Here is a 27675-nt window from a genome sequence, read left to right on the forward strand (position 1 = left end):
CAGCTTAAATGTTAACCCATACATCACAAGATGGGTTGCAAACTGGCTGAGTGACAGGACCCACAGGGTCAGAGTTGCTGGCGCCATGTCAGACTCAAAGCCTGTCACAAGTGGTGTACCACAGGGCTCAGTCCTGGGCCCACTCTTGTTTGGCATCTACTTTTCCGAAGTACAAGCAAACACAGGAGGGTTATGGCTGACAAAGTTTGCAGATGACTGCAAACTGGGCCATAGTAGAAAACACATCTGACACAGATATCCTTCAGAAGGGTCTCACAGAAGCGGATAACTGGTGCCAGAGCCATGGCCTAAAGTTAAATGCCAAAAATGCATAGTCATACCCTTCGAAAAACAAGGTTACCCCTAGCTACCAAATAGGTGGCAATCCACTGAGCACTGAAGAAGTTATCAGGGACCTGGGGACCCAGGTTGATAGTAGTCTGTCATTCGACACCCATGTAGCTAAAGTAGTTAGGAAGACCTTCTTCATTGCCCACCTTATCATGAAGGGATTCTCATCTAGATCAAGGGAGGTCATAGTCTCCCTATACTCATCACTCATCAGACCAATGATTGTGTACAATGCCCCATTCGAATGTATCTGACCCGACACTTGCAGCAGCTGGAGAGGCCACAAAAGTTCCTCACCAAAAGGATAAAGGGTCTCAAACATCTGTCCTATGCTGCCCGACTGAAAGAACTCCAGCTCTATTCAGTCGCCTACCGCTTGCTCAGAGGTGACCTTTGCCTAACATACAAGGCCATGTCAAACCCAGATTTGATGAATATGCTTCACCTCAAAAATCTAGATCCGTCAGAGCCACAAGGGCGGAGACTTAAACCTCGACACGGCTATTAATAGGACGTGCTGGAGGGATAGATTCATCACCCAAAGACTCCCTATGCTGTGGAACAAAATCCCGGTGTATGTGAGGCAGAGCACCTCGCTGGCCTTGTTCAAGAGAAATCTTGACCAATGGATGGGAGATAGCAGATATACCCCAGGGATTACCTCAGTGTCACTGCTCGACAGAGGCACAGCAAAATAATGGGTATAGTTCCCCATACTAAAGGGGTGGCGTAAGCCACAAAACTATGGGCTAGGCTTGTAAATGCCCTCGGGCAGATAGCCTAGTATGAACCTATGAACCTATGAACCTAAGATACCTCAGATTTCTTGCAGGATCAGAGCATTATCAATTCTCAGCTTTGCCCTTTGGCTTTATCTACTGCGCCCAGAGTGTTCACGAAATGCCTGGCATCAGTAATTGCTCATTGCAGACTTCAGGGGATCCAAATTTATCCCTACTTGGACGACTGCCTGATTCAAGCGGACAACAAAAACAAACTAACAGAAGACTTACAAAGAGTCATTTACCTACTGCAAGCCCTGGGATATACAGTCAATATAAAAAAATCAAGGCTGACTCCATCCCAAAGAATAACTTTTCTGGGTGCAGAGCTGGACACATCAAAACAAATGGCATTCCTAACTGCAGAAAAGCAAGAGCAACTACCTCTCTACTTCTTGGCATTAACAAAGCAGAGCCATCTAACTGCAAGAAAAGTACTGCAAGCCCTAGGCTTCATGGCATCCTGCATAATTCTGGTCCCTCATGCCAGACTGCATATGAGAAAGCTACAGTGGTACCTAAAGAATTTGTGGTCCCAACACAAGCACAGCCTAGAAACCAAAATTCCAGTAATCCCATGCCTGAAACAAGAGTTCCTATGGTGGGCTCAGGCCTGACAAAGGATTGCCCTTCTGCAACAGTCAACCAAGTCAAACCATCACGACAGATGCCTCAGACCTCGGTTGGGGGGCACACATGCTGGACAAGTGCATACAAGGCTTATGGACTCAAGACCAGGTGCGCCTGCACATAAATCTAAAGGAAATGCTGGCAGTAAAATTGGCAATCCAGTCATTCAGACCATTTCTCCAAGAAGGTCAGTTGATGATAAGGACAGACAACACCACAGTTATGTGGTACATCAACAAACAGGGAGGCACACATTCATATCCTCTATGCCGGCTGGCACTGGACCTATGGGATGTGGCTCTGAGCTACAACATTCAGTTACAAGCAATTTTGTACCGGGAAAAGAAAACATTCTGGCAGACATTTTAAGCAGAACTACCACAGATGCCCACGAATGGATGCTGCATCCGGACATCTTCAAAGCCATCACAAGAGAATGGGGATTACCACAAATAGACTTATTTGCATCCCCACTCAATCACCAGCTAAAGAAATTCTGCACAAGGACGTACCACCCACTTGCTTGGAAGGTGGACTCCTATCTTTCAGTTGGAAAAACCTGACAGCTTATGCATTCCCACCACTTCCTTTGATGCACAAGGTGCTTTTGAAGATCAAAGAGGAACGTCCAAGGATCATTCTGATAGCTCCAGACTGGCCAAGACAACATTGGTACCCATTGCTGAGGAGCATGTCTCGGGAACAAATATGGACACTGCCCCTGATCCCATTGCTGTTAACACAGAACAACTACAACATCCTGCATCCAAACCTGAAAACTCTGCAGCTAACTGCCTGGAACATTACATAAGGACAATTAACCCAGATTTATCCCAAAGGGTTAAAGACATAATCCTTGAGGCTCGTAGACCTTCAACAAGAAAGAATTATGCAGCAAAATGGAAAAGATATCTCATTGGGAGTACTGCAAAAGGAGAAGATGTGGCGCTAGTAAACATAGCCAACATCCTGGAGTACTTGGCAGAGCTCTTCCATGCAGGCCTGTCCTTTTCTTCCATCAAGATACATGCATCAGCTATTTCAGCAGAATACAGCTTGGATCCTCCTGTCTTCTCTCATCCTCTGCTCAGACAGTTTCTGAGAGGAATTAAAAATGTAAAACCTCCCAGGAAACCACCATTGCCAGCATGGGACTTGAACTTTGTGTTAGAAAAATTGACACTTCCCCCTTTCGAACCAGCAGCAACAGCAGAATTACAATACTTATCCTGGAAGACTGCTTTCCTACTGGCAATCACCTCAGCAAGAAGGGTCTCTGAACTACAGGCATTAATGGCAGTGCAACCCTTCCTGATCTTCCATCAAGGTAGTGTCCATGAGAACAAATCCCACATTTCTGCCTAAGGTGGTATCCAGAGTGTCTTTAAATCAGGCTATCCACCTACCTACATTCTTTCCCAACCCACAGAACAGGGGAGAAAGACTGTTACATACCTTGGATGTTCACAGGCAATTACGCTACTACCTGGACAGGACCAAGTCCAATAGAAAAACTGACCAGCTTCTGGTAGCATATGCAACAGGAAAGGAAGGAAAACCTATTTCAAAACATACAATCTCCAAATGGATAGGAAATTGCATTAGATTTTGTTACTCCTACCATGGAAAGAAAACTCCAGAGAACATCAGGCCTCACTCCACAAGGGCTACAGCCACTACCACAGCTTTCTTAAGAGGAGTGGCTACCAAGGACATTATAGAGGCTGCTACTTGGACCTCCGTGCATACATTTGCCAAGCATTACAATTTACCTTTATACTCTAGATCCCGAGCAGGTTTTGCCACTGCTGTTTTGCAAGGGATCCTAACTACACCATAATCTCTACTTTTTCCTCCTCCCTAGTTTAGCTATGGTATTCTACCCATTTGTAAGGACTGCAGATGCATCCTTGAAGGACATAGTACAGTTTTGTACCTACCATAAATGTAGATGTCCGATAGGAATGCATCTGCAGTCAGGATTACCCACCCACCTTCCCTCTGTGGTACTCCTAGGGTATTTGCCATCCTTCAGCTAGCTTGGGGGGGATCTATTATGGTGTATTTGTTTGTATATATGTACATACATGCTTATTTTATATGTTTGCTCTCTACTATTTGGAAACATTGGCATTTATCCAAATTTAGCCATCAAAGAGGGCACCTGGCATCTGGGGCAAGAAACACTGAGGAAGATGGCGTCGGCTGATGCCTTTATACCCGAAAAACTGCAGCTATGACGTCGGGTGAAGTGCGACACCAGCCGAAGCCAGACCCAGACTTTGGAATCCGGCCGACCGAAGGGCTGCCTGACGACAGGACTACCCATTTGTAAGGACTGCAGATGCATTCCTATCGGACATCTACATTTATGGTAGGTACAAAACTGTACTTTCTTACTGTAACAGTAGATCTGGTTAAATGGATCCATCCTGTTTGGCATATTAACCCAGTGTCCCCTGGCTTCTAGTAGACATGGCCTAGGGGATATCCATGTTTTGAGGTTTTTCTTATGGGAGTAACATTTTGTTCTTTGCTTATGTGTATCATACTCAATGTACATAAAAGAAGCCAAAGCACAGAGCACTGTGGGTAAGGGGAAGACCTGTAGCTTTAGAAAGTCTCAAATAATGTGCTGCCTGAAATATTGGGTTTCACTTGTATGCTTGAAGAAAATGGACCCTCTCATTCAGATCTATTGTGATAAGTTCATATTTTTTGTCTTTATGAGACTGTAACAAACATTGGGCTTTAATGCTGGCCAGAACTTTTGACTGGTTGATTTAATCTAATTGAAACATTGAGTTATTTTGACATTTGTACACTTCAAAACTGAGCAATGTATGGCTACAGAGCTGAGATTTTCTAGGGCATATCAAAAAGCTAAAATTAGACAGTTTAAGTCTGACAGTTTAGCCCAGAGGATTAAGGCTGTGAGCTTCCAATGAGTTTCATCTTGTAGTCCAAGGTTTGATTCCCTAAGCTTCCATTTGCCTACTTTGTGAGTCTGAACAAGTCACTTAACTAGACAGTACTCCTAGGCTGTCCCTGAAAATAAACTTTTCTTTAATGAATTTATCCAGTTTATATATATATATATATATATATATATATATATATATATATATGTATGCACACACATACATTGAGCTATAGATATATGTATAGATACAGTATATATGGAGAAATTTGATTGACGTATTCTGTACATTGTTCTGCAGTGTATGCTGCAGTTGTGTCATTTTGTAATTAGAATTTTGTGAGTTGTCTTAAGTTTTGTTTTACTGGTTTTCTGTGAATTAATAGCTCAGCATCTAGAACAGATTAGTAGCTGAAAATACCTACAGAGTTGGTAGTGTGATTTTTTTTTTCTTTGCTGGAAAAAGATCTCCTAGCTAGTCAAAGGTTTTGGACAACATTTTGGATTTCATATGTATTTTGCCTGTGATCTCCCAGTAGAGCAGTAGAGTTCATTTTCTAAGTCTCTTTAGGAAGTTTTCCTTGCTGAAAATATTTGATTTGGATCATAAAGCAAGATATTTTATCGTAGTATCTCTTCCTGTTTATTTGATAACTTTACATAGCCTCCAATTTACTTATCTGTTTTAAGCTCTTTTTGTTTTCTTGTTCATTTCATGCAGTTTATATTTTGTTGATTTATTCTTAATGTGTGACAGGTAGATTTTGTGTGAGATTGTGCACTGTATAGATTAATATGTTCTTAGAGGGTTAAAGATTCACAGGCAGCAGAGGATAAACATAAGATAAATTAAAAAAAATGTTCGTAACTCTTTATTTTTGTCTTGCAGATTGAGGCAGAAGAACTTAAAGACAACAGGGTGGTCTTTTTTGAAGCAGAGGCAAGAAAGTTAGACAATAAGGTAAGAGAAGCAAAGCAACCTGTCAGAAGAAGTACATGTAATTCCATAATGTATTTTCTTGTTGTCTTTTGAAATGGTTTGAATGGGATCGTTCTTCTACATGGACTTTTGCAGCAGTATGTTAGTAGTGTAACTTAGTGTCATCAGTCAGCATTTCCTCCAGACGTACAGATGCCATCATTCTTTATTTCTTTGTACAAAATTATCCGTTTATTGTTTTAACCATTCTAATCTCCACAACTCTTTTGTTTCTGTTGTTGAATTTCTCCACAGTACTGATTTTTTTTCCTTGATGTTTCTGAATCCCAGACAGTTTTCTTACAACTTACACATGCTGGTTGTTTTGACAAGTGCTAGGACTAGTGCCTTACATTTTGTAGTTGTCTTCAGCTTGTTATGGGAGGGAGCTCCGCTCCATTAGGCACTGCTGCATTACCCTTCCATTTACCTCTCTGATGTACCTCTAAAGGTGGTGCGATTTATTGCTGGCCTGACATAGGTTGTTAGTACTAGTGGTAGGGTTGTAAAGGTGTGCTACTGAAATTAGGGTTTTGAGAAGAATCATTTGCATGGTCACCATTTTTATCATTTTTCCAGGGTTGGAGATGTAGCGACACATCATCCCTCCCCCCAACACACACACTTTCGGTAAAAGACCTCCATTGTGTTTTGCAGTAGTAGATACCCCTAACCCAAGGAAGACCTACCTGTTGGTCCTCATTATAGCTGGCAGTGCAGCACAAATTACTAATGATATGAGATATTAACGAGCTTCATCCTGTAGTCCTGGGTGCACTTCCCTTACTCTTCACTTTCGTACTTTGTAGCTGTGAACCAACAATTTAATCAGACTGAAAAAGAGGCACTTGAGAATGCACTGGTCAGCACATAAATGCAGATTTCTAAACCATTTTCAGCCTGTTAGATGGTAGTGGAGCTTCTCCTGCTTTTTTAATGGAGTGGGTCACCTCAACAGTTTGTTTTGCTAGCTTTAGATTCTTGTCTTGAAGAACTTCCAGGGTTCATTCACTCCTTGGACTGTTTGCAATACAATTGTTTCACTCAACTTGCAGAGAAGTAAAGTCTAGTACATGTTTTATGCTGAAATTTTTTATTTCCCGTAAACCATTATCCAAATGTATCTCTGGTTTGGAAGCTGTATGTAGTACTTTTTTGTGTAAGTGCTTGCACAATTCCTTAATTCCTTCATGAGTTACTCAGGCTGCCTTACTCTCCTTGTGCTGCCATGTCTGTCTTGCATTGTTCACCCATTTGACTCCTTGTTTTCTGCATTGGATTTCAGAATAATGTACCTGTTTCTGAAACACACCTAAGTTGTTTTCACTGGAGATATCAAATTCTCACTGAAAGTTGTTTCTGCTGCTCAGCTGACCTGGTGAACAATGTGGCCTGTCTTGTCAGCGGGGATACTAGAAGTTCTTAAATGCTTGGGTGGGTGGAGGGAAATAGGTGCACTTGATGATCTGAAAAGTGCAATTTATTTATTTGTTTTTAAAAAAGTTATCTACCACCATAAACCAGATGTGTATATTTGATAGGAACTATATAGAATGTCAATATGAATTGCATTAAGAATGATTGCACACAAATTTCATATAGAATTAAAAACTAAGCTAAAGTTGAACCTCATCTCCAAAGTGAGCTTTAACTAAAAAAAGGTAGCCATTGAAACTGCATTTTAGGTTCATAGGTAAGTACTAGATTATCTGCCCGAGGGCATAGATAAGCCTAGCCAGAATGTGTTGGCTTTCGACGCCCCCCTTAGATTTGTTCCCTGTGCCTCTGTCCAGTAGAGCCATTAGTTCCCTGTGCCTCTGTCCAGCAGAGCCCCTACAGTGATCCCCGGGGTAAATTTTCTGTTTTCCATCCACTCGTTAAGGTTTCTCTTGAAGAGTGTTATTGAGGGGCTCTGCCTAATGTAGATTGGAATCCTGCTCCAAAGCATGGGGAGTCTTTGGGACAGGAATCTATCCCTCCAGCACATCCTGTTTATCATTGTGGTGAGGTTTAGATCCCTAGAGCGTGTGGCTCTTGGGGATTTTTTTTTTTTTAGGTGGAGCATGTCCATCAATTCTGGGTTGGACATAGCCTTATATGTCAGGCAGAGATCACCTCTGAGTAAGCGGTATGCAGCCCGGTACAGCTGGAATTTCTTCAGTCGGGCTGTATAAGACATCTGTTTGAGGCCAGTAATCCTCTTGGTGAGGTACTTCTTTGGTCTTTCCAGCTGTTGCAGGTGTCTTGTAAGATACATCCCAAATGGGGCATTGTACTCTATGATGGGTCTGATGAGTAGAGGGGCATAATAACCTCTTTTGTTCTAGATGAGAACCTTTTTGTGATTAGGTGGGCCACATAAAAGGATTTTCTAACCACCTTGGCAATATGATTATCAAACGAGAGATTACTATCTACTTGAGTCCCCAGATCCCTTATTACATTTTCTGTATTTAGGGGGCTACCACGTATGTGGTAGTTCACTGGTACTTTGTTTTTTCCAAAGGGGGATGACTATGCACTTTTTGGCATTTAGCTTGAGGCCATGATTTTGACACCAAGTATCCGTCTCAGTGAGACCCTTCTAGAGGATGTCTGTATCAGCCAGAGAGTCAGTTATGGCCCCCAGTTTGCAGTCGTCTGCAAACTTGGTCAGCCATAGTACTCCTGTGCTTGCCTGTACCTCTGAGAAGTATATACTGAACAGGAGGGGTCCCAGGACTGAGCCCTGGGGGACATCACTTGTACCCGGTTTAGTGTCGGACCTTGAGCCTGCAACTCTAACCGTGTGGGTTCTATGTGTAAGCCAACTGGCAACCCATCTCATGACGTAGGGATTTATGTTCAGGCTGGTGAGCTTGTCTATAATACCAGAATGGGGAATGGTGTCGAAAACCTTTGCGAGGTCTAAGTAAGCTGTGTTGGACCTCCTTTCCCTCGTCTAAAGCCTTGGTAACTGTCTCAAAGAAGTCCACCAGGTTTAGGAGGCATGATCTGCCCTTAACAAAGCCAAACTGGGTAGGGTCCAATGTTTGGAGGTTCCCAATGTCTCTGTTAATGAGTTCCATGGTGATGCACTCCATAGCCTTGCAGACCAGGCTCGTCAGGCTTATAGGGCGATAGTTCCCGGGGTCCATTGTGGTTCCATCTTTGTGGAGCGGGATAACTGTTGCTGTGTGCCACTCTATGGATACGTAGCCTGTAGAGAGGCTGAGTTTGAACAGTGTGTTTAGGTGAGGGGTTAGTTCATTTTGGAACTCGTAAGACACAGCCTGGGACACCGTCCGGTCCCATTGAAACTGTGTTTTTGGCTTTGGATAGGGCTGTTTTAACCTGTGTGTCAGTGATTGCCAGGGCTCTACATTCTTCTGTTATGGTTATGGGCCCTTTAGGGGTGAGAGGGGGGTGAAGTTTGCACTAAACCTGTCTGCCAAAATGTTGGCAATATCTGTCGATTCAGTGTATTTTGTGTCATTCTGCACTAACTCAGAGCAGATCTGAGAGTTTCCACTTAGGTTCTTGACATAGCTGAAGAATGCTTTGTGGTTATCTTTGGAGTCCTTGGCAGTTTTTCTTTCGAAACTAGCCTTGGATGATTTTATGAGGGATTGTAGTTTCTTGCTGACACTGATCAGGGATGTCTTTCCTTCTTGGGATTTTATTCTTTTCTGTACTAGTTTCCTTCTTCTACTGTATAGCTTATTTATGGCAAGGGTCCACCAGACTGGTTTCTTTTTCTTGGAGGAGTGAGTCTTGGTTTTGCTTGGGATAGTACAATCAATGCATTCTTGCAGGTGCTCATAGAGTGCCTTTGTAAGGGATTCAGCAGCTTGGACAGCATTGTCCTTTAGCATGGGTGCCGTGAACCTTTCCACGTCGGTCTTAAGTAATGTGAAGTTTGCTTTAGAAAAGTTTTTCATGGGGGTTTCCTTGATTGGGAGTGGGGGCAGAATGTGAATATCCAGCGTGATTAGTCTATGGTCTGATCTAACCAGCGAGGGGTTGACCTCCGGTGTAGAACACTGGCCGCCCATGTTGGTGATGACCAGGTCCAATATGTTGTCACCTCTGGGCTGTAGTGACTTTTATTAACCAAAGATCTTGAGAGAGAAAGCAGCAAGGAAATAAAACTCTTCAAAAGCAGGAAAAACTACAAAATAAGACATGTTAATCTCAACTGAAATAAAAGTGATTTTATTTGATGGAAATGATAGAAGAATGATGAGCAATATAATGTGCTATTTAAAATTTAAATTTCATAACTTCTAACCCATAAAAGTGGTAACACTATCCTTTAGTTATGCAGATCCCTGAGACTAACAGTGGATAGCCATCTTTAGAGATAGATCGAAGAACGTCACCCCCCAAGCCTTAGCCACTGGTATCCAAGATGTGACTGCAAACGTGAAACCAAAGGAAATGCTGCATAACACCATTTCTTCAGTGAGACAATGGTGGAGAAATTGAAAGATTTTTTTCAAGGCACTATGCAGTTAAACTCTGCTAAGATTTCAACCATTCAGTGAATGTCAGTGCAGCCCTGAAATAAAAAGCAGCTACAGAAAACAGTATAATGGAGCAATACGTGAATCAGTGGAGATAGAAGACTACAGCTAGTGCAGGATAGGTTCTTCACAAAGTCTCTTTCTAACACATCTAGTACATACCGCTAATAAGAATTTAAAAACCTTTGTCGGATAATATTTCATTGGAACCAGGTCTCATTGCCTGGGGATATAGTAGTTAAGGTTATAGCTTGAGAAGCTAAAGATGGGAGTTGATACTCTGTGACCCTGTAAAAATCAATAAGCTTCCTGAGCTCAGGGTCTGATTTGAAAAAGGGATATCTTTGGTAATCCATAAGGATGGCCTAAAGCACCAAAGCAGATAAAATGGATGAATGTATCAGTACAGTCCATTATAGAAAAATCAAAATCACTTCTGTTGCAACAAATAGACAGCTTCAAAGTACATGCAAAGAACATGTAACAGTGTATATATAATAAATCATGTGTAGCTAAGTATTTAAAAGAACCTGTAAGAAAGTAATATAAAACATCTGTAACAGTATATTCAAGGAACTTGTAACAAAGTATATATATATATATATATATATATATATGTGTGTGTGTGTGTGTGTGAGTGTGTGTGTGTATATGTAGATATCTATGTGTGTGTGTGTATATGTAGATATCTATATATATATATATATATATATATATATATATATATATATATATATATATATACAAAGAACCATGCAACAGAGCCAGTGTACTCCAGAAGCTGGTAGTAATTATATAATTTAATGCGGAGGTCATCATCTTCATTATATAATATTTCTGTTTGATAAGTCCTGTTGAGAAGGGGAATTCTTTTTTGAGAAAAGGAGTACCTTTCTTTGTCCTTTATCCATTATCCATTCAGTAACTGGGCTGGTGCTGCTTAGTGACACCTTTGTGTATTCTCTCCTGACCCCCAGTAAAGTACTTAGCACTGAAAGAACAATGAAAAAGACCTACAGTGAGTAGCACACCAAGGCTTTAGCTCCAGAGCTAAAGATCTGGGTCCCATGTCATGGTGGTTTTCCATCTGAAACAGAGTTCTGTTGTACTGTTTTTTGCTGGGGAAAAGAAAATACACATTTTGACATCTTGAGCTGTGTGGCCTTACCATATGTTCCAGAGCACCAGGGTAGGCAGAAAATAACTCTCTTAAATTTGTGAGGCGGACATTGTATTGGTAGAATACCAGTGATGCATTGATGCAAATCAGCCATGAATTAAGAAGTATAAATGCCTGAGATAAGTAGGATTATGATGACCCTTTATATTTAAGTAGGTATTGTAAATTCCTGAGTGGCTGTTCTTTTACAACAAAACTCCTGACATGACAAGATATAGAAATGATACTTGCCAGTGGAGGGAGTTTGCAATGATTTAATTCTAAATAACAAGGCTTGAAGATCAAAAGAGAATAAAATTATCCTGGCCCTGCAAGTATTATAGCTATTACATCATGCAAAAATATTTAATTTTTCATGTTGCTTGGTTTTATTTTCATAACATTTGAGTGATGAACATGTGGACTTGCATATGTTTCAATATTTAAATGTCACAAAACATACTACAGGCTGTCATTTAGCACTGCGCAATGTCATCACTTACTTCAGTATGTCAGAAAGGCAACCTGTAATCCATTTGTTGACTATGATCTCCAGAAGGCGAACTTGAAGAACACTGATTTCTTTCAAGGATGCATCTGCAGTCATAACATATGGGTTGTCCTGCCTCAGGCAGCCCTTGGTCGGACGGATTCCAAAGTCTGGGTCTGGCCTCGGCTGATGTCGCACTTCACCCGACGTCATAGCTCCTGGGGTATAAAGGCATCAGCCTGTTTAGCCTGTGCTTCCTTCAACCGACGGACTCTTAGACGTCTGTCGGAGTTTGCAGAAGAGTTTTTTGGTCCCGCTTTTGCATATAAAATGCCGTCGGAGACTCCGACTACTCATTTAGCTAAAAAACGCAAGGAAAAGGATCGACACTCGCGGCCCGCGGTTTCGGCTGAAACCACGGTTAGGCCTACCGCGAGTGTCTCGGTTTCGGCTGAAACCGAGTCCTCGATTCTTCCTTCGGCCGCAAGCATGCCTCTGACAACCGAGGCCTCAGAGGCCCCGGCTGAGTCAGCTACAGAAATTCCTACCGAAGAAGCAGGCACACAAGAATTGTCTGACACCATTCCGTTGGACATTTCTACTCCTGCACGTGGGGCAGCTAGACCCCCTGCTTCTATGTCTATTAAGGCCTTCTCCAGGGCTAAAGCAGCTAAACTTTCCAAGGCCTTACCTACAAAAGCTCCCCCTCACAGACCTTCCTCAAGTTCTCAGATTCTCAGCCTCGCTGAGGACCTTATTTCTTTGATCAGGGGATCCCAACCTCACCCAGACAGGGCCTCACAACCCCCTCCTGAAAAAAGGCCTAGGACTGAACCCCCTGAACCTCTTTCCTCTGACTATTCCTCGGATGGATCAGATTTATCAGACCATCAGGAAGGACCATACTCACCTTATGAGGATTCGGATGCAGAAGACTCCATTCCTTCTGCCTCCCCCCCCAGAAGAATTTTCATTTGGAGAAACTCTACATTCAATGAGGGAACATTTCCAATGGCAGGGTCAGGATTTTTCTGATTCTTGAAAAAGGCTAAGGACTTGTTTACACTTACCACAGCATAGGCCTCTAGCCATACCACATGTACTATCAGTTGTTGATGATGCATACAATGATGCCTGTTCAGCCCCTGATTCTCTTCCCCCGACCCCTGCCAAACCTGACAGATATTACAGGGTCCCAGATTCTCACTTCCACTTGTACAAGGCCCACGCTGCCGACCCAGAAACCATTTCTCAGGGCCCCAAGGGTGTTGCAGCTGCCTCTGCCAAAAACCCCCAACCCTCTGAAAGAGAATCAAGAGCATTAGAGAGATGGGGTAAAAAAGTTTATACATCTGCTACTCTTTCTGCCAGGGCTTTAAACTGTCAATTTCACATGATACAGTACCAGGAATTTTTGTTAGATCAGCTGAATAAAAAGCTTTCCTCTCCTGAACCTTTAGACCGTAAGTCCCTTCAGGAGTTGATACATAACTCTCAGCAGGTCAGTAATCATTTTTTAAAATGTGGCTGTGATGCACTGGAAGCTTCATTTAGATCAGCTATGACTGGAGCAGTGATTCGAAGGCATGCCTGGCTAAAAGAGCAGTCCTTGCCAGACCATGTTAAGTCTAAACTCCTAGATGCCCCTATGGAGAAACAAAGTTTATTTGCCCCCCCTGCACAGGCGGTACTAAAGAAAGTGGAAGAAAAAGCAAAATCTGTGCAAACAGTCAAGGATTTTCTGCAGGTCCAACCTCCGAGATTCAGCAGAAATTGGCCTTCAAAGAATTGGTCCTTTCCAGACACCTCCAGAGCACAGAGAGGCAGAAATAGCCGCCCAAGAGGCAGAGGTCAATCAAGGGGTGCCTACAGGGGCCGTCAGTGGCAACCTGACAACCAGAGGAGTGCCTCCACAGCTGCGACTGCAACCACTTCCACAGGACAGACACAATGACTTGGCTCTGATTCCGCCTACCAGGGAACAATTGGAAGCACCCTTGGGCGGAAAGTTAGCTTTATTTTCAAAAAACTGGCATTGCATTACAGGAGACAAATGGACTTTGCAAACAATAGACAAAGGCTACAGGTTTCACTTCCACACTTCACCAAAAAAGAGAGGAATGCCAAACCTTCCACCAAGCCAGAAGTCAGAGGCTCTAAAACAAGTCATCAACTTACTAAGGATGAGAGCAATAGAAAAGGTACCATCTATGGAACAAGGCCAAGGATTTTACTCCAGACTATTCCTTGTACCAAGAAAAGAAACTCAATGGAGGCCTATTCTCGACTTGTCCGCACTGAACACATATCTCATTGTACCAAAATTCAAGATGCTGACCCTACAGCAACTTCTTCCCATGTTGGGCAAGGAGTCTTGGCTGGTGACTCTAGATCTCAAGGAGGCATACCTGCACGTCCCTATACAACCAGATTGCAGAAGACACCTCAGATTTCTTGCAGGATCAGAGCATTATCAATTCTCAGCATTGCCCTTTGGCTTATCTACTGCGCCCAGAGTATTCACGAAATGCCTGGCATCAGTAATTGCACATTGCAGGCTTCAGGGAATTCAAATCTACCCATACCTGGACGACTGCCTAATACAAGCGGACAACAAGGCAAAAATAATAAAGGATTTGGCCTATGTCATACAACTGCTGCAAGCCTTGGGATACACAGTCAACATACAGAAGTCAAGACTAGTGCCATCTCAAAGGATAACTTTTTTGGGTGCAGAACTGGACACAATAACTCAGATGGCTTTTCTCACAGAAGAAAAACAAAAACAACTTCCAGTCTACTTCACGGCGTTGACAAGACAAACTCAGCTTACTGCAAGGAAAGTCCTGCAGGCCCTGGGTTGCATGGCATCCTGCATAATCTTGATCCCACATGCCAGACTGCATATGAGAAAATTACAATGGTACCTAAGAAATGTATGGTCTCAACACAGACACAGTCTAGAAACCATGATACCAATCATTCCATGCCTGAAAAAGGAATTCCTGTGGTGGGCTCAGGCCTGCCAGACCAACAGAGGGTTGCCTTTCCACAAACCACAACCAAAGCAGACCATCACCACGGACGCCTCAGACCTAGGCTGGGGCGCACACATGGAAGACAAGTGTATCCAAGGCCTATGGTCCCAAGACCAGCTGAATCTACACATAAATCTAAAGGAGATGCTGGCAGTGAAGCATGCAATAAAGGCATTCAAATCATTCCTCCAGCAAGGACACCTGCTGATAAGGACGGACAATACCACGGTCTTGTGGTACATCAACAAACAGGGAGGCACGCATTCCTATCCTTTATGCCGGATGGCAATGGAGCTGTGGAACCTAGGCCTGAATCTCAACATTCAACTGCAGGCCAGATTCGTACCAGGAAAAGAGAATTCACTAGCTGACAAATTAAGCAGAACTACCACGGATGCTCACTAATGGATGCTGCATCCAGATATCTTCAAAACCATAACAAAGAAATGGGGAATGCCAGAAATAGACCTGTTTGCCTCCCCACTCAACCACCAACTGAAGAAATTCTGCTCAAGAGAATACCACCCACAAGCCTGGAGGGTGGACTCCCTTTCTTTCAGCTGGAAGGCCCTGACAGTTTATGCCTTTCCACCTCTCCCATTGATGTACAAAGTTCTACTGAAGATCAGGGAGGAACAGCCAAAGGTAATTCTGATAGCTCCAGACTGGCCAAGGCAACATTGGTTTCCGCTGTTGAGAATCATGTCTCGGATGAACCCATGGCCTCTACCTCTATGGCCTTTACTTCTAACACAGAACAACTACAAGACCCTTCATCCAAACTTGAAAACACTGCAGCTAACTGCCTGGAAAATTGCATAAAACAAAACCAACCTGTTTTATCTCAGAGGGTCAAGGACATTATCCTGGAGGCTCGCAGACCCTCCACAAGGAAAACATACTCAGCCAAATGGAAGAGATTCCTCATTTGGAGTGCATCAAAGGGAACATATGTCAAGCTTGCAAACCTAGCACACATCCTAGAATACTTAGCAGAGCTGTTCCACAATGGCCTGTCCTATTCTTCCATTAAGATTCATGCTTCATCAATTTCAGCAGAGTACAACATGAATCCTCCTATCTTCTCTCAACCTCTCCTCAGACAATTTCTAAGAGGGATCAAAAATGTAAAACCTCCAAGAAAACCACCTCTGCCTGCATGGGATCTCAATTTTGTGCTGGAAAAATTAACACTTCCCCCTTTTGAACCAGCTGCATCAGCAGACTTACAGTTCTTATCTTGGAAAACTGCCTTCCTTCTAGCAATCACTTCAGCAAGAAGGGTATCCGAGTTACAGGCATTAATGGCAGTGCAGCCTTTCCTTATCTTTCACCAGGATAGAGTGTCTCTGAGAACCAATCCTACTTTCATGCCAAAGGTGGTATCCAGGGTATCCTTGAACCAAGCTATTCATTTACCTACGTTCTTCCCTAACCCACAGAACAGGGGGGAAAAGCTACTACACACCTTGGACGTACACAGACAACTGCGCTACTACCTGGACAGAACTAAGACCAGCAGAAAAACTGACCAGCTTCTGGTAGCATATGCAACAGGAGTGCAAGGAAAAGCAATTTCCAAACAGACAATTTCAAAATGGATAGGAAATTGCATTGAATTCTGTTACTCTTTTCATGGAAAGACAACTCCTGAAAATATCAGGCCTCACTCCACAAGGGCTACAGCCACCACTACAGCTTTCCTATGAGGAGTGGCTACCAAAGACATTTTAGAAGCTGCTACTTGGAGCTCCGTGCATACATTTGCCAAGCATTACAATCTTCCTTTATACTCCAGATCCCGAGCAGGCTTTGCAACTGCAGACTTACAAGGGATCTTAACTACACCATCTTTATCTTAGTGCCTCCTCCCCCAGTTTGGCTATGGTATTCTACCCATATGTTATGACTGCAGATGCATCCTTGAAGGACATAGTACAGTTTTGTACCTACCATAAATGTAGATGTCCGATAGGTATGCATCTGCAGTCAGGATTACCCACCCTCCTTCCCCTCTGTGGTATTCCTAGGGTGCTTACCCCTCTTTCAGCTAGCTGGGGGAATCTATTATGGTGTATTTGTTTGTATGTATATATGTATATATTTATGTTTTGTTTGCTACTGTTTGGAATTTTCAACATTTATCCAAATTTAGCCTTCCTAGAGGGCACCTGGCATCTGGGGCAAGAAACACTGAGGAAAATGGCGTCGGCTGATGTCTTTATACCCCAGGAGCTATGACGTCGGGTGAAGTGCGACATCAGCCGAGGCCAGACCCAGACTTTGGAATCCGGCCGACCGAGGGCTGCCTGAGGCAGGACAACCCATATGTTATGACTGCAGATGCATACCTATCGGACATCTACATTTATGGTAGGTACAAAACTGTACTTTCCCATGGGTGAAGAATAAGAATGATACCTCTTTAGAGTATGTTAAGTGATACAGTTTTTATGTTTATTCTAGTGTAGTCTTCTGTCTTTAGCTGTGCAAGTTTCTTAGAAAAACATGCTTTGTCCATAGTCATATTTATTAAGTATTGTTTTATCTCCAACCATGCGTGCTGTCCATCTAGTCACCGCTGCAACCATGCCTATTCTTTTCCTGCCATTGGTCCAAGAGCAGACTATGATTTTTTTTTTTTTTGTTTTGTTTTTGTCCCTAACTCTTCCGTAGTTGGATGACATGTGAAGCCCCTGTCCACCTTACTAATTCATGCTAACCCTAAGCCTGCCCTGCCCCTAACTTAAACCCCACACATTAATTTAATAATGCACCTTTCCTTAATAGTCTCACTTTTATGACAAATTTGTGCTGCAATGTCGGTTAGGGTTAGAATTTAACAGTAGGAAAGGAAAACTGTCAGGTCTGCAGTTTTGTGTGTGTGTGTGTGTGTGTGTGTGTGTGTGTGTGTGTAGGCATCAATGAATGTTCTTCGTGTTTCACTGTTGCAGTCATTACATTTGGGTTATCTGCTGGCAGGTTGCCCTCAGTCGGCCTGAATAACAAAGTCTTGGGTCCTGCGTCGGTTGCTGTCTCCTCTTCCATGATGTCAGGTCGTCAGGGGTATAAAACATGCAGCCGACACCATTTTAATCAGATGTTCTTCATGTTTCACTGTTGCAGTCATTACATTTGGGTAATCCTGCTGGCAGGTTTCCCTCAGTCGGCCTGAATTCCAGAGTCCTGGGTCCTGCGTCGGCTGGTGTCGCCCCTTCCCTGACGTCAGGTCGTCAGGGGTATAAAAGATGTGGCCAACACCATTTTCTTCAGTCTTTCTTGCCGCGTGGTGCCCGAAGCAGAAGCAATTCGCAAGTGCCGGTCGGCCGACTCCTGAGATTTTCGTGTGCAAGTTTCAGATCCAAAGTCTTCTATAAAGCTAAGTACCCCATTGGGGAAACTTTTTTCTTGCTCCAGACCAATGTCAGAAAAAGTTAATAATTGTATTTCTTGTGGGAAGCAAATACCTCATAAGGATTTTCATTCTTCCTGTATTCCTTGCCTAGGCCCTGATCGCAACGTTTCTGGTTGTCGGTTTTGTGCTAGATTTAAACAACGCACTATTAAGCGTCGGTATGATTTTGCTTTAAACTATTTTGGACACCGGTTTAATTATCCAGAAATGTCGTCGGATAGCCATCCGGCTACCGGAGTTCACAAAAACAAAGAAAAGGAAAGAAATAGACAACCGAGGCCCAAAACCGACGAAGAAGCTTCTCCTAAGCCAGTCGCCGGTTTACCAGTCCTCAGTGAGGCGCTTTCGCAGCCCCTGATGCTCGCTACTTTAGAGTCGCAGACCGCTGCCGATTCCCATGTGGAGTCGGCCATGCCCCTGGAAACTCAAGGTATTGGAGCCTCGGATATTATCCCCTCATATGGGTCTGGAGCCGCTGAGCAGGCACCGGCTTCTGAGGGTGTATTCAGACCTAAACATCTTTACATCAAACCGACTTCAGCTTCAAAGGCAAAGACTAAAGCACCTTCAAAAGCAAGAAACAAACTCAAGAGCCACGTGGTCAGGCTTCTATGCCCAAAAAACAGATGCTCAAAATGGCCGAAGACTTGATTACCTTGATCAGGGGTTCCCATCCCCCTCCTGATTAGAGGCCTAGGCAAGAGACCGACTATGAATCTTCAGATCAGATTTCCATTTCTTCTGATTCCTCTTCTGATCAGGAATATTCTCTTCCCCCCTATGAGGATTCTGATGCTGAAGAAAATCTATACCTTCAGCTTCTCCGCCTGAGGGGACTATTCTTTTGGGGAAACCTTACATGCCATGAGGGAGCATTTCCACTGGGAGAGCCAAGATTTTTCAGAATCTAAAAAGAGGCTCAGGGATTTCCTTTTACTACCTCAACACAAGCCACTAGCCATCCCACCTGTGTTAGACATTGTAGATGTGTTTTCGGAGTCTAGTCTTTCACCTGACTCCTTATCTCCAGCTCCTGTTAAGCCTGACAGATATTACAGGGTTCCTGACTCTCATAAATTCCTTTTTAAAAACCCTGCTGCGGACCCAGAAACTATTTCTCAGGGACCCAAAGGAGTTGAGGCTTCTGCTGCAAAAAACCCTACCCCCTCTGACAGAGATTCTAGTGCACTGGATAGATGGGGGAAAAAAGGTTTACACATCTGCTACCTTGGCTATAAGGGCCTTAAACTGTCAGTTTCATATGCTCAAATATCAGCAACATGTCATGGCATTGCTTAAATAGAAAATGTTGTTAAACTCTGAATGTGCAGAAAACAAGGAAATGCAGGATTTATTGCATGCAGCTGAACAAGTTGGAAAGCATACTTTGCAATGTGGTTTTGATTCTTTAGAGGCCTCCTGCAGGGCAGCAGTTACAGGTTCTGTTATTAGGAGGCATGCTTGATTAAAGGAACAAAATCTGCCTGATCATGTTGAAGTTAAATTATTAGATGCACCTTTACAGCATGATACTTTGTTTGGTGTTAAGGCAGAAGAGGTGTTAAAGAAAATGGAGGACAAAGCTAAATCTATGCAAACCGTCAAAGATTTTTTACAAGTACAGCCACCTAGGTTTAGTAGACACTGGCCAACAAAGAATTGGTCCTTTCCTGTGTCAGACAGACCTCAAAGGGGCAGAACCAGACACCCTAGAGGCAGATCCCAGGCGCAAGGTTCATTCAGCTCAAAACAATGGGGAGCTTCTACCTCCAAAGTTGGAGAAGACGAATCACAACCATTCAGGAAACAATTCCAATGACTTCCCCCTGCCTGCACCAAGCACTTATCTCCTGGCAGCACCCTTAGGGGGAAAATTGGCACTTTTTTCCAATTTTCAAAATTGGCACATTATAACCCAGGACAAGTGGGTCTTAAATATCATGTCACAAGGCTACAAGTTCCATTTCCATACCCTGCCAAGACAAACCGCTGGCCAGATCTGCCAAAAAATCAATGGGCAGAGGCACAAAAACAAGTCTCATCCCTCATGGACTTGGGGGCCATTCAACTAGTACCAGAGCAAGAGCAGGGACAAGGATTTTACTCGACTGTTCTTGGTACCCAGAAAGGACAAGGCCTGGAGGCCAATACTGGGCCTATCTAATTTGAACACATTCCTGGATATACCAAAATTCAAGATGTTGACTTTGCAGCAGCTTCTGCCCATGCTGGGCAAGAACGCTTGGCTGGTGACTTTAGATCTAAAAGAGGCATACCTGCATGTACCAATCAGACAAATATGCAGAAGATACCTCAGATTCAAGGCTGGCTCAACGCATTGCCAATTCTCTGCACTGCCCTTTGGCTTATCTACTGCGCCCAGGGTCTTTACAAAGTGCCTGGCACCAGTAATTGCATTCTGCAGACAGAGGAATACAAATATATCCTTACTTGGACGACTGTCTAATTCAAGCAGAGAACAAGGACATTCTTCTACAGCATCTAGCGTTTGTGAAAAGACTTCTAACATGCCTAGGGTACACAGTCAATGAAAAGAAATCAAAACTAGTACCCTCTCAAGAGATAATATTCCTGGGTGCAAGCTTAAATACAACTGCCCAGATGGCTTATCTCACGCCAGACAAACAAAGGCAACTGACTGCCTATTTCAAAATGTTGGCAACAAAGGCCCAGTTATCTGCAAGAAAAATTCTGCAGGCTTTGGGCTTCATGGCATCCTGCATCCTACTAATTCCATATGCTAGACTGCATATGAGGAAACTTCAATGGTACCTAAAAAGTGTTTGGACTCAACATTGCCATGGCCTAGAAACTATGATTACTCTCATTCCTTGCCTGCAACAGGAGTTTCGATGGTGGGCAAAGGCTTGTCACCAAAACAAGCGACAGCCATTCACATTACCCCCAGCCAGGCAAACACTAACAACGGATGCATCAGATTATTCCTGGGGGGCCCACATGGCGGGAAGATGCATTCAGGGCACATGGACCCCAAACCAAATGCATCTACATATCAATCAAAAAGAGATGCTAGCAGTTCAAAATGCCCTGACAGCCTTCAAGGACCTACTTCATCCAGGACAAATACTGATAAAGACAGACAACACCACGCCTGACAGCCTTCAAGGACCTACTTCATCCAGGACAAATACTGATAGACAGACCACACCACGGTCATGTGGTACATAAACAAGCAGGGGGGCACACATTCTTACCCCCTTTGCAGACTAGCCATGACTTTGTGGGACACAGCATTGACTTACCAAATACATCTGCAGGCACAATTCCTGCCAGGAAGGAAAAATACTCTGACAGACGAACTAAGCTGAAACCTCATGGATCCCCACGAGTGGCACCTAGATCCACAAGTCTTCAGCATGATAACAAGGAAATGGGGATGCCCGAACATAGATCTATTTGCTTCCCCTCACAACTACCAACTAAAAGGATTCTGCACAAGGATTTATCACAGACAAGCATGGAAAGTGGACGCCCTATCTTTCAGCTGGAAAAACTTATCAATATATGCATTTCCCCCTTTGTCTCTCCTCCCCAAAGTACTCCTAATGGTCAGACAGGAGAAGCCAAGGATGACACTGATTGCCCCAGACTTGCCCCGCCAGTACTGGTATCCAATACCAAGGAGCTTATCACAATGCCCAGCGTGGACCTTACCTCAGATACCTCATCTACTGTCCCAGCAAAACAATCAGATCCTGCACAGCCAACTCAGGACTTTAAACCTGGCAGCATGGCGGATAATGTAGTCATACAAAACACACCTCTCAGTAAAGCTGTGATGGATGTCATTTTGGAGGCCAGAAGGCCTAGTACTAGAAAATATTATGCTGGAAAATGGAAGAGATTCTGTGCTTGGAACCATGCACAAGGAACTGATACAGCTGTGCCAAATATTCCTCAGATTTTGCAATACTTAACTGAGATGCTGGACAAAGGTCTATCTTTTTCATCTATTAAAATTCATGCCTCTGCCATTTCAGCTCATTACAATACAGAGCCACCAATCTTTTATCATCCCTTACTAAAACAGTACCTCAGAGGAGCCAAAAATTTAAGGCCTCCAAGGAGATCACCAGTCCCTGCATGGAACCTCAACTATGTCTTGGAAAAACTCACCCTGCCTCCTTTTCAGCCAGTTGCTACTGCTGATATAAAGTTTTTATCCTGGAAAACAGCTCTGCTCCTAGCAATAACTTCTGCAAGACGAGTTTCAGAGCTTCAGGCACTCATGGCTGTGGAACCTTTTATCATTTTTTATCCAGACAGGGTCTCTCTGAGGACAAACCCAACATTTATGCCTAAGGTGGTGTCCAGTGTGGCTCTTAACCAAACTATTCATCTGCCAACTTTGTATCCAAATCCACAGAACAAGAGGGAGAGAATTCTGCATTCTTTGGACGTACACAGACCGCTTAGATTCTGCTTGGACAGAACCAAAGTTTTCAGAAAGACAGAACAATTACTAGTGGCATATGCTGCAGGATCACAAGGAAAGGCTATCTCAAAGCAGACTATTTCAAAGTGGATAGGCCACTGCATTCATTTTTGCTACTTGCACCATGGCAAGCCAGAGCCTAAGGGCATTAGGTCACATTCAACCAGAGCTGCAGCCACTTCAGCAGCCTTTCACAGGGGAGTACCAACCAAGAACATTTTAGAGGCTGCTACTTGGAGTTCAATGCACACCTTTACAAAGCACTATCATCTGCCACTCTACTCTAAATTCAGGGCAGGCTTTGCCACTGCGCTTCTGCAGGGCCTCATAGCCGCTCCTAATGCTGTTTAGCTGCAGCCTACCATCCATAGCTTTGGGACTCTACCAAAATGTAATGACTGCAACAGTGAAACACGAAGAACATAATACAGTTGTGTACACTTACCATAAATGTAGATGTTCGAGTGTATTCACTGTTGCAGTCCAGGTGTGTGTGTATATACATATCTATTTATATATATATATATATATCTATATATATGTATTTATATATATGTATTTACGTATATATATATATATATATATATATATATATATATATATATAAAAATACACACATACACACATATATATATATATATATATATACGTATAAAACAAAAACTTCTGCAACTCAAAACAAAATAATGTAAAGAAACCAGACCTAGCAGAACCTGTTGCTGAGCGCTTTCGTTCGTTTATTGTTACATTGAAGTTCTTTGGAGCTTATAATAATTATCCATGAAGAAAAACAGTATTTACTTTGCACACCACGCAAAACGTCATCAAAGTTCATGAAAACAAGACTGACCAGTATAGGACCAATCACAGTGAACCTCAAGTTACTAGTACACAGTAAAACGATTAAAAATAAAGCCCATCAAACTGGTTTTTGACTGATTCAGCCTTAATTACAGTAAGCAGTCATGAAATAGGATTGGCGTGGCTAGGCTGCTAGCTGAACAATTTCAAAGCACATTTAACATTTAAGTTTTCATTAAGTCCTTGGGCCATTTCAGCATTTAGTAACAATTGCCAACGTAAATCCTTCAGTTCACGTAGTGTTTCAAAGTCCACATAGAATTGGTTCAGTTGTTCAAGAATAAAAAACTTGAACCTAGTAAACAAAAAAAAGTTACACTGTGTCTGCCTAAAGCATTGTTATTGCCTTTACTGTGATGGCTCCCAAATGCTCTTTTACCCTCTCTGAAAGTTTCCTGATAGTTTTCCCTGCATAGAAGGACTGACAAGATTCACAAACTGTCGCGTAGACTGCAAAAGATGAATGACAGTTAAAATGATTATTAAATTTGACCTTAAGGTCACAGTGTTGAAAGTAGTAATGCAAACCTGTGAAAATAAAAGGGTAAGTAATGCAGTTATTACACATAAACATGCCTTTAGTCTCAGTGAAGTGAGACTGTGATTCTTGCATTTGAGTCCCTGGCAATGTTTATTTCATTTTTCTCAAAAGGTATTTTAAGTGTTTTTGTCCTCTTGTATGAAAAAAGAGGCTTATTCTCTAGTGCACATTGCAGCTCTCTGTTAGATTTAATAATGTTACAGTTTTGATCAAGAATGTTTTTAGTCTGCTGCATGTCTCTGCAAATGGGACTGGGAAGCTGCAATTTCTGTCAGAGGATTCTGCTGCTGTGACATTGTTTTTAGGAGTGAACCCAGATTTCAAAATGGGCTTGTGGTTGTTGTGCCTGTGTGTTGCCACTTCTGTGAAAATGTCATAAACCAACTGTTCCGGGAAGTGCCTGTTTATGAACATACTGAAGAGAAAACAGCATTCAGATAGAAAGGTGCTGTCTTCAGAAATGAGCCTAGACAGCCGAATGAAGTGCCCCCTTACAATATTTTTCTTCATAAAGAAGGGATGCTGGGTGCCAAAGTCCAGAACGTTGTTTCTGTATGTGTCCTTACGGTAAATGTTGGACTTAAGCAACCCAGTGTTAGCATCAATTGAAATTTGCCTGTCCAGAAAGTTAATATGTGAACCACAGCCTGAGATTACAAAATCAAGATAGGGCATACTGTCTGTGAGGGCCGTGATAAAGTATTCCAATTCTGTCTTGTGCTCTTCCCACACAAAAAAAATATTGTCATTATAACGCCGATAAAGGTGAAGTTTATAGAAATCACTTAAGTGAATTAATGTTTCCATTTCCCAAGTACCGAGGACCATGTTTGCAAAGGCCTGGGCCATTTTCTACCCCATTGCTACCCCCTTAATTTGCTGATAGATTAAGCCATTGAAATGGAAAATTTTTTTTTTAATACTGCAGTGGTTAGTGAAATTAAGGTTTCTGTTCTGACTGTACTGTAATGGGTGTACTTGTTCAGAAATAATTCAAGCTGTAGAATATATGTGTGCGTGTGTGTGTTTGTGTGTGTATATATGTATATATATATATATATATATATATATATATATATATATATATATATATAGCTTCTGTATAATTTAACAAGTCTGAAACCTGGTAGACAGTTTAAGGTGTTTAATTCCCATGCAGCTAATACTAAATTCGTAATATATACATATATATATATATATATATATATATATATATATATATATATATATAGAAATAGTCCACCACTGACAAGCAAAGACCAGACAGTAAACCTGCTTAACGTTTTCGTTCTTATTTAATACCAAGAACTTCATCAGAAAAGCACCCATTTCTTAAATCAGTATTTATATACTGTCTCCAATTAACAACTAAACAGTATCAATCAAACAATTATACTTCATTGATGAATTAATGTAAAAAATACTTAATTAAAACATTAGCCATTTAAGCAAATGTGTCAAACATTACAATGTTTGATGTGTATAAAATAATGAAATATATAACTAATAATAAGTTTTAGAAATAAAACTTTTGTAAAGCTAAAAAGCATTTAATACTTATAACATCATTTAGGCCTGGTAATTCGTCTGCATTCAGCCTAATTTGCCAACAAGACTCCCTACATTCTAAAAATGTTTTATAATCACCTCCTCTAAACATACTGTCATCAACTTTTTCCAAAACAGAAAAAATGAACTTGTTAAATGAAACACAATTTAAAGAATGTTTAGCCAAAGCATTAGTTACATCTTTTTTCTTTATGGCTAAATTGTGTTCATAAATACGTTTACACAATGTTTTAATAGTTTTACCTATATAAAAATGACTACATGAAGAACACTGTGCAATGTAAACAATGTTATTAGTTTTACACGTAAAGTATCCTTTAACTTTAATGTCCTTCTTAGCATGTTTTAGAAAGATACTTGATGTCCCACTAACAAACCTACATTGTTTGCAACTCATGCAGGGGTTTGTACCAACTTTACCTATAAAACGTGTGACACTTTTGTCTTCTCTCTCTAAAATCATTTTGATATTTGTCACTTTTTTATATGTAAAGACAGGACAAATGCCTAAAATTTTGGCTAAGTCATAATTACCTAGAATAATTTTCCAATTATTAATAACTGTTTCCTTAATAATATTCATTTCGTTACAAATAGGTAACGGAAAAGACAAAGAAAACCTGCCATTAACTTCTACCTTCTTCTTACCAGAATCAAAAAATAAATGAACTGGTGAGAATAGGGTTTGCTTTGTTACTTCTTAGAATGTTAACTTCTTCAATAATGTGACTCAACCAACCAACGTCATAACCTCTTTCTATAAAAAACTGTTTTAAATCACTAATTTCTCTAATGAAGCAATCATCTTCACTAGTAAGTCTACTAAGTCTAATAAACTGGCCTTTAACTACCCCTCTTTTCATGTGCATGGGGTGTAAACTGTCAAAGTGCAAGTACTGGTTAACAAAGGTTGGTTTCCTAAAAATACTACTACGGAATCTGTGCTCGATTAAATCTACTGTCAAACTCAAATCTAAGAAGTTGATGATTTTCCCAAAACTACCAAAAGTAAAATTCAAAAAATTAGTGGTAGTATTTAAGTGGGAGACAAAAGTTCTAAAAGTGTCTTCATTACCTCTCCACAAAAAAATCAAATCATCTATATATCTTCTATAGAAAACAACATTTTGATCTTGAAAATGTGTTACTAAATGTTTGACTTCCCATGAAGACATAACTAAGTTGGCAAAACTAGGTGCCACTATGGACCCCATGGCAACCCCAGAAATTTGTTTATACAAATTACTGTCAAATTTAAAAAAGTTGTTTTCTAACACAAATTCCATTAGACTACAACACGTGTTGATTTTAGTGTTGTCCAGATCTGTGTGTCCACTTAAAAAGTCCCTCATATATTCTATTCCTACACTTTGATCAATACTAGTGTAAAGGAACTCTCTAAGGAAGCAAAATTTAAATCTCCAGAGACATTATTTAAATTAATGCCCTTAGAAGTTCTAACAAATGCCAAGAGTCCCTTAAATAGAATTTTGACCTTTGTACAATAGGATTAAAAATATCGTCCAACCATATTGAAATCGTTTCAGTTTTACTTCCTGAAGCTGAAATAATAGGTCTAAATTTCAAATCACCTTGTTGCTTATGTACTTTGGGTATTCCAAAAAGCTTTGCCATTCTTGGAAACTCAGTGTATAAAAAAGTGTATGTATTGTAATCAATACTACCTTCACTAAACAAGTCTAGTAAATGACTATCCAATTTAATAAAGTTGTTTTGAATGATGTCTGTATCAACTATAACATATTTACTTGTATCTGATAACATGTTATTAATGTTGAACAAATAATCTTTTTGAGCCATAATGACAAATGTTCCACCCTTGTCTGCCTTCATAATACGTTGTTCCCTGTTTTTGGCCATAGTTTCTAAAGCCAAAAACTCACCTTCTGTAAGGTTTGAAACAGTATTTATATTTCTGTTAATGTGCCTAAAATCTT

The 27675-nt window shown here is 41.6% G+C and overlaps 1 protein-coding gene across 1 annotated transcript in view; it reads left to right on the plus strand.

Moving 5' to 3' along the window:
• LOC122796643 (copine-3-like) overlaps nucleotides 1-27675 on the plus strand; it is a 1386610-nt gene that overhangs the window by 498905 nt on the left and 860030 nt on the right. The window contains exon 5 of the mRNA XM_044065280.1: nucleotides 5573-5644. Within this exon, the coding sequence (XP_043921215.1) occupies nucleotides 5573-5644 (72 nt within the window). The remainder of the gene's footprint in view (nucleotides 1-5572; nucleotides 5645-27675) is intronic.

The sequence above is a fragment of the Protopterus annectens genome, chromosome 3.part0 (assembly GCF_019279795.1).
Source record: "Protopterus annectens isolate FY-2018-M chromosome 3.part0, PAN1.0, whole genome shotgun sequence".
In the NCBI taxonomy this organism is placed as follows: domain Eukaryota; kingdom Metazoa; phylum Chordata; order Ceratodontiformes; family Protopteridae; genus Protopterus; species Protopterus annectens.